Below are 7,771 nucleotides of genomic sequence, written 5' to 3'. Positions count from 1 at the left end.
TTTGAGGTATATTGTGTTATTTTTGTGAGTCATAATGTGTTGGGTCAGATGTATATGTATTACCACTTTTGCTCTTCCCTCTAAACACATAATAGCATACTAATGATAGCCTTGGCAGTTGGTTCAGTGAGCTACACCTGTAAGTTACTGGCTGTAAGTATTTAGTAACAACTAATTTCTAGATAAGAACTAGTTTCTGTGGTGTAAGTCATTTTAATTTCACTTAGTACACCCTATTTTACGAGGCTCATAAATAGTTTGGCTTGAATATTATTCTCTATAGGTTCACCTTTTTTTTCAGGTTTGTCCCTTGTCACATTAGGAAGGAAATGATTGCAGCGACTTAAAACTGTTTCAGAGTGCATACAGTATGCTCATTTGTGTATTGTGGCCCTTGATCACAGATTGCATATGTCTATAAGTTGTTGCCAGTGACCAGTTGGGTAATTTTACCCTTTAAACCTTTCAAACTGTTTACTGAATAACTGTTAGGAGTGGGAAGAGGTAAAACTAAGTGATAATGCACATCAAAAAGGAAAGATTGGAGATTTTTTAAAATAGTTATGGTATTTCTAGCTCCCTGATGCTGGCTTTGGCACAGGATAGCATAACCAAATCCAAGAAACCCACATAGGAAACGGTTTGGTAATCAATAAAGCAGCATTATTCAGTTTTTGGCACTGTTGCCCACTGTGGTGCGACTGTTCAACCACATGGGGGAGCCTGTGCAACAGTCAGAGAAACTTTGTCCTCCAATAATAGATGGACTTCAGTGCCTACTGATGGTTTACACTTCTGTTTTTATTGCTTTGCCACAAAACATTTCACCTTTCATCCCTATCTGTTCTTGCTCAGCCTACTTTGTCTGTTGGATCTGTCCTCAGCCTTTGTTTCATCAACTGCAATCTGTCCTTCGCGCTGTGGGATTTTTGAATGGAGACACAATCCGTCAGAAGTTATTGTATTTGGGTCACTGAAGAGTGTTGTTGGCACTGTGACACATACTCGTCAGTAACTAACAAGAGAAATTGTTAATGAGTTAGATGGGTTCTGCCCCAGACCCCCTGGGGCTCCAAAAGCCCAAGGTACATATCATTTGACTCTACATAATTTGATTAATCACAAATTTGTTGGAAATTCGCACCACTGAAGTATAATCTGATGTCTTATCCATCCTGTGGCCCCATTCTTGTAGAGCGACTCTTCTAAAATCTATTTTTAAGACCTTTTTTTTTTTGTGTTTCAAGTATTAGACAGAAAACCAACAGCAAGATAGCATTAATCCATCACTAAAAAACTGTAAGGCTGCAACCAACATTTTTTTCATTATCATTAGGCCTGACAATCATTTTTCTTTAGCCTATAAAATGTGAAAAATTCCAATTATTATTCCCCAAAGCCCAAGGTGATGATTTGTTCCAAAACAACAGTCCGAACCTCAAACATATTAAGTTTACGACATTAGTCAAAGAAAATTAGCAAATAAAAAGGGCCTGGAATTGGGTAATATTTGTTATTTCTCATTTTCCCATTTCTGCTTTTGATTAATCAACAAATTGTTTCAGTTTTAAATGAATCAAGTTCACTTCAAGTTTATTTGTTGGGAACAATTTCATACAAAAGGAAAATGCTTAGTTGATCAAAGTAATCACAATTCAACCTGAAGGGAACATGTTTGTTTCATGGTGATCCATCCAATTGTTACATTCCCGTAGAGACATTCCACTCAAAATCATAAAAGCTGTCCTACTGGTGGCTTTAGCTAAAAAGTCAGGGTATCACCAAAGTCATGGTGATACCTCGTATGGCAATCATGAATGTCTGTGCAAAATATCATGACCATAGTGGTGGACCAACCAGACAACCAACTGATAGACATTGCCATCCATAGAGCCATTCTGTGTGTCGACATCCATGGTTGACACACAGTGAACCTGGGGCTTTTAGGACCCCAGGAGTTCACCAGAGGAGTTGCCTACTTTGCCCGGTTGGTAATCCTGTGATGTCTATTACAGAGAAAGAGCAACCACCCATGTTTTGATCAAAAGGTAAGCCAAATGAGATGTTTGTGATCTCATCAAATTGGACGCAGGTGGTAATTAGCATGGATGGATGGCGAAACCGGTGTGGAAATGTGCAATAGTGACTCAACAGAGACAATTCAAGCATTAACAGTATGCACTGTTTTTTAATAGGTGGTTTGTTCATACAAAACAACACACTGTTCCAAAGTTTTTGTATCTATTGATAAAAGTAAGAATAAAGTGCTTGTTCTTCATCTGTACATGTGTGACATAACATTTTGAATGATGTTTCGATGGTTCAGGATTTAATTTATTTGACTTTGTTTTCTATCATAGAATAAACTGTGATAAATCATGAAAAAGAAAACTGCTTATATATCAAATGTGAAAAGTAACAGAAATCAGGCAGGAAGACAGAAGTTCAAAATACAGAAATAATTTATTTTTACACAGAGAAAATAAGTGTGTTGAAGATGAGCATGTGTGCCACACTTCCTTTAAAATAAATAGATTTTTCTCTCAGAACATTTATCTGTATATGATGTATGATCATTTTAAAATTAAAACAAAAGCATACCATATTTACAAATAAAATGAATGGAAATCAAGAAAAAAAAGTATGACTTAACTGTAGGTCATACACAGATCATATTGAATAAAACAAGACAGCAGCAAAGTTTTCAAGATACCTCATGATTTGAGAGAAATACCTGTTCAACACGTTTAAAAGTAGATGAGCTGTGCGTTTCGTAGATGCTGATGTTACAACTGAAAGTGTACAATACCTGAAATCAGAGCAAGTTATGAGTTAAAGCTGAGTGGAGTTTGTGACAGCTGCAAAAAAGATCCTTCTCTTCCACCAGATGTACAGTTTAAATTGTCTTCCATCTTTTATTTTTACACTAGGTCAATACTTTGGTTGGATGTACACAGACAAAGAGAGGAAACAAATGAAAGGGCAGCCATTAACATTGATTAAACTCCTGACTCTCTGCTGATGTATAAAGGTAGGGTTGGCTGTAGTCTGTCAAGGCTGATCTGATTCTCTGTGTCCAGAACACACAGCATCTCCACCGTCTGCTCTTCCACAAATGTCTCCTTGAAACCCAAGTGAATGTCATCTCTCATCGTCTCCTCACTTCTTATGTTCAGGCTGCCCGCCTCCTCCTTTACGTCCTCGTCATCTTCGTCGTCCCCACAGCACAAAGCTACCTCATTCTCATAGCAGAAAGCGCTAGGGGAGTGTGGGCCCAGTAGGTGGCGGGCCGCCCTTGGGGCAAATGGTGATGGAGACGGGGAGTAATTTGAGCTGGAGGATGACGACTGCCTGCCACAACCCGTCATCTGGCTGAGTTCCCTGGCACTACAGTGAGGTGTAGATGGCACTTCGTAGGTCTTATGGAAGCGGGAATAGTCCACGTGGTAGCGGTCACCCTTCTCAAAGACCACGGGCTCAAAGCGGTGGCCCCATAGGATCTCCTTGGCCAAGTAGGAGGTGCGGGCCTGAGTGGTCATAGCTGTGGCCTCCACCATCCCCTCCAGGATGACCACGATCTCAAAGTCCTCTTTCTGCAGGTCAGTGCGGCTCAGGTTATACAAAGGACTGTTCTTATTGATCTCATGGACCACCACCAGCGGCGACACCAGAAATAGCCTATCCAGCCCATCGTCATAGCCGACATCAATGTCTGTTTGCTCCAAAGGGAGGTACTCACCCTCTGCCGTTACATGCGGCTTAATTAGCTGAGCACGAACATGCGCTTCAACGATGTGGCTCTTGCGCATGTTACCCAGACGCCACATGAGGCACAGCTTACCATCTCGAAGTGCGATGACAGCATGATGTGAGAACAGCAAGGTCTGTGCCCGCTTCTTGGGACGCACCATCTTGGCCATGATGGTGCCAATCATGAAGGAGTCAATAATGCAGCCCACGATGGACTGCACCACCACAGTCACCACAGCGACTGGGCACTCTTCAGTGACACACCGGAAACCATATCCAATGGTGGTCTGGGTCTCTATGGAGAAGAGGAACGCCCCAATGAAGCCCTGGATGTGGAGAATACATGGCCGCCATTCGTCTTTTCCTTCCTCTACAGTACTCCGAGGATCCCCGTCCTTCACAGGAATGTGAAGGTCAAAGTCCCCATGCGCGAGCGCCACTCCCCAGAAAATTAGGCCAAACAGCAGCCAAGAAAGAAGGAAGGTGGTGGTGAAGATAAGTAGCAGGTAGCGCCAGCGTATGTCCACACAGGTGGTGAAAATGTCAGCCAGGTATCGTCGTGGCTTATCCTCCATGTTGTTGAACACCACGTTGCACTGGCCATTCTTCTTCACAAAGCGACTACGCAAACGGCCGGTGCCAAGATCCAGGCCCAGACGGCATGAAGGTGAAGAACGGCAGCTATTGTGGACGATAGGCTCATTTGTTACCCTGAGAGACAAAGCTCCTCTTGCTTCGTCACTTCCTGGACACTCTCCTCCTCCGTCTTCCTCACCTCGCATACAGGCCCCCGACAAAGTCTGCTGAGTCAGAGGATTGTGGCCGTTGTTGAGGCCCAGGCTGGAGATCTTCAGGGCATCTTCATCTGTGGAAACGATGCTGTATCTGGAAGAACAGAGAAGATAAAGTGAGTCCGGGAGAATTGACTGTTAGATAAGCCCCACTCCCCTTAGTTACTGTTGCTATGACAGTCAAGCTTTCTATTCTCACACGGCACGGGGTCAATGGGTCCTCAAATGCAAACAAAGAAATTATTCTCAGTTGTAGTTGGAAACAGTCAATTTTGCCAGTTGAAATAACAACCGTCACCTTTATCCGCTATCACTAACTAATTAATCTAACATGCTGACTTGTTATAAAACAAGAATCCTGTAAAAGGGGCCTTAGACATACACAAAATTGCTACATACATGATATTGTACTAAAAGACTAAAGGCTAAAGCTGCATGTCCCAGGAAAAGTCAGCATCCTCCTTAGTTGATGAGCCATATAAAAGACATGGAAATACAGAACCATGTGTTTTGTGCTGCAAAAAACAATGGGCAGATCTCTTTAATCCTAGTAATATAAATATGGTAAGGAAAAATGTAGATAAGATAATTTTTTTGTATAATACAACCCTGTTGCTGACATGCTTGTTCTTATTTTTAAACAGTATATTTTCACAGTTAATGTCACAAGAGAAAATGGCTCTTAGGCTGAGAACTTACCAGTTTTTTTGACAAACGTTATCCTATTTCGGTAAACAGCCCGACAGAACCTCTAACATTAGCCTAAACTCTGTCACAGAGCGTCCAGGATCAGCTTCTGCACAGTGGATGTGCTAGATGCTAGTTGTTGCTAATGATTTGCTCCTTGTCTTTGGAAGTATTGATCTCTACAGTGGGTAGTAAGCAAGTCAGCCAAACATGTTAATGTCTGCAGCTTAGAGCAGATAAACATGCTGTTAAATTCCTTCTTTAGACTTTTGCTTGTGTGTATTGGTTTTAGAGAGGCTCAGAAGGTGCACTAACCAAAAAACTCCTCAAATTCAGAAAGCTGATCTTAACAGTGCCCCAAGCACGGCACTTCAACATGTGGAGAAATTCAAAGCTTGACAAAAGTGCATTGTGTTATTCAGTTGCTAAGCTGTGATCAACGTTCAGGGGTTAGCAAACAGTCAGTTGGATGTTTTGGTACCTGTTTCCTTTATAATAGGTTCATAAATTGTAACTAATGTCTTTATTAATTGTTAAATAATCATTTATTTCTTGCATTAATGATTCGTTATAAGCCATTGATGAAAGTATCTATATATGTTTTGAATGCTCATGAGTTTCTCACTTTCTAATAGGCTGTCAAGGCTACAGATATAAATGTTAATAAGATATTTATAGAGGGTAATAAACTATCAATTCTCCACTTACACACATTAATTAAATCATCAAGAAAGGGTCATGAATTTCTTATTAAAAGTTAATAAGTCATCCCATACGAAATGGTTTGTTTTCCTGATGGTAGAGGTCAAATGGTCCATTCAAGGGTCTGTCTCATGAACTAAAGAGTATCCATCCAGAAAGATTTTTCACAACCTGACAACCCAAACACTGTTCTAAATATTAGCTCATGGCTTATCTATAAAACATTATTTAACGATTTATTTGCATTAATAAACATATAAACCCATTATAAAGGATGACTTATTGGAAAGCAGTTCAATGTTTTTATTTTCTGCTGTTTTATTTTGTGATCGCAGCAGTTATTCATGAATGGACATTTTTTTCCAAAGTGAGAAGGAACAGAAATAACATTTCTTTCAACAGCATATAGACCGATAAAACCACTGTGGCCACTGACACACTTTTATTTCCCATCCCCTCTAACCTGTTGACTCGCACCGCTCCCATGGCACCGGTGATCATCAGGCTGTGTCTGCGAGGGCAGTAATGTAGGTTGGGGCGGCCAGTTCCAACCATTAAAGTACTGTTGCTGGACAGGGGGGCAGTATGAGCTCAGGTCTGTTTTGCATTAGTTATCAGCACTGTCCTTTCATGATACATTTTCTGTGAACAAAGAGGACAAAAGGGAGATTTCTTCAATCATTCAAAAGGTACTGGTCCTTTTCTTAGGCAAAAAAAGCCAAAAATGGGATAAGGGATAACAAAGACGGGAAATTCCTTGACCCACAAAAGTCAACAAGACAAAGAGTCTACAGCCATGCTAGCAGCTCTGTCAGACTATAATTAGGATCATGAATGCTTTGGGCTAAATGCTAATGTCACCATGCTAATATGCTGACGTTTAGCAGGTACAATGTTTACCATGGTGACCGTTGTCTAGCATGTTAGCATGCTAACATTTAATTATCACAAAACACATAGTACAGCTGAGGTTGAGGGGAATGCCACGAGTTTTGAAGGAACTGTTTGTAAATGAACATACTGGACAAAATGAGATTTTGAGGGATCAGGGATCCCCAGAATTATTACAGTTGAGACATTTCACTAAAAATGTTAAATGTCAAAGTCGCGGTGGCGCTAAAGGAAGATACAGGGGACCAACAAAGTCATTAGGATACATCATCTTGGAAACATGAATATCTGTACAAAATTTTGTGCCAATCCTTCCAGTAGCTGTTGAGATATTTAAAGCTGGACCGAAGTGGTGGACCGGTTGACCAAACAGACTGACATTACCATCCGTAGAGGCCCACTGCTAGCATGGCTAAAATCACAAGAATCAAAAATCCCTAACTGTAAATTTGGCCTTGCCCTAATGCACCAAGCAGACCGCGCAGTTCTGTGTAATGAAAGTTTATTGATTAGGTCCTTGCTAGTGGTTAGCCTTAGGGACCTTTAGGCCAACCAGGGGTGGAAAACCAGACAGACATTGGAAGGGACAAAGGTCTGAAAAAGAGATGAATCAGTGGTAATCTACTGTTAGAGGAACAATTGATCTGCTGTTTGGCCTGATGACAAGGTTGGAGGGTGATTTCACTCGGCTTATTATGTCAGCAAGCTGGGAACCAAGAGAACCAAAAAGCACCGGGTTGCATAACCAACAGAAGCCAATCACACGCAAAACTAAAGGGCATTGGTGGTTTATCTTTTATTGTGCATGAATCTCTTTGGCTGACGTGAATTTGTTGATAGGACAGGTCTGCATTAATGAAAGGTAGTAATGGATTATCTTGGGAACATTTCTGACAACTGCAGTTTAAAAGCCTTTGTTCAATATTCACTGTCACGTCAGTAACAAACAC

The 7,771-nt window shown here is 41.0% G+C and overlaps 1 protein-coding gene across 1 annotated transcript; it reads right to left on the bottom strand.

The window, feature by feature from the left end:
• Positions 1-2,999: 2,999 nt before the first annotated feature.
• Positions 3,000-6,485, bottom strand: LOC120800198 (ATP-sensitive inward rectifier potassium channel 12-like). Its single transcript, XM_040146106.1, has 2 exons — positions 6,394-6,485; positions 3,000-4,635 (listed from the first exon to the last, which is right to left on the bottom strand). The coding sequence occupies exons 1-2, from the start codon at positions 6,483-6,485 to the stop codon at positions 3,000-3,002; spliced, it is 1,728 nt and encodes a 575-aa protein (XP_040002040.1).
• Between the last annotated feature and the right edge of the window lie 1,286 nt (positions 6,486-7,771).

Source organism: Xiphias gladius, chromosome 15 (genome assembly GCF_016859285.1).
Source record: "Xiphias gladius isolate SHS-SW01 ecotype Sanya breed wild chromosome 15, ASM1685928v1, whole genome shotgun sequence".
Classification (NCBI taxonomy): Eukaryota; Metazoa; Chordata; class Actinopteri; order Istiophoriformes; family Xiphiidae; genus Xiphias; species Xiphias gladius.
This window is presented reverse-complemented; position numbering and strand designations above follow the sequence as displayed.

Bases quoted from the DNA above. Each gene is read 5' to 3' on its own strand.
- LOC120800198 (XM_040146106.1), bottom strand. From the start codon at position 6,485: ATGGTTGGAACTGGCCGCCCCAACCTACATTACTGCCCTCGCAGACAC. The intron at 4,636-6,393 runs GTTAGAGGGGAT...CTGTTCTTCCAG, and splicing joins GGAGCGGTGCGAGTCAACAG to ATACAGCATCGTTTCCACAG.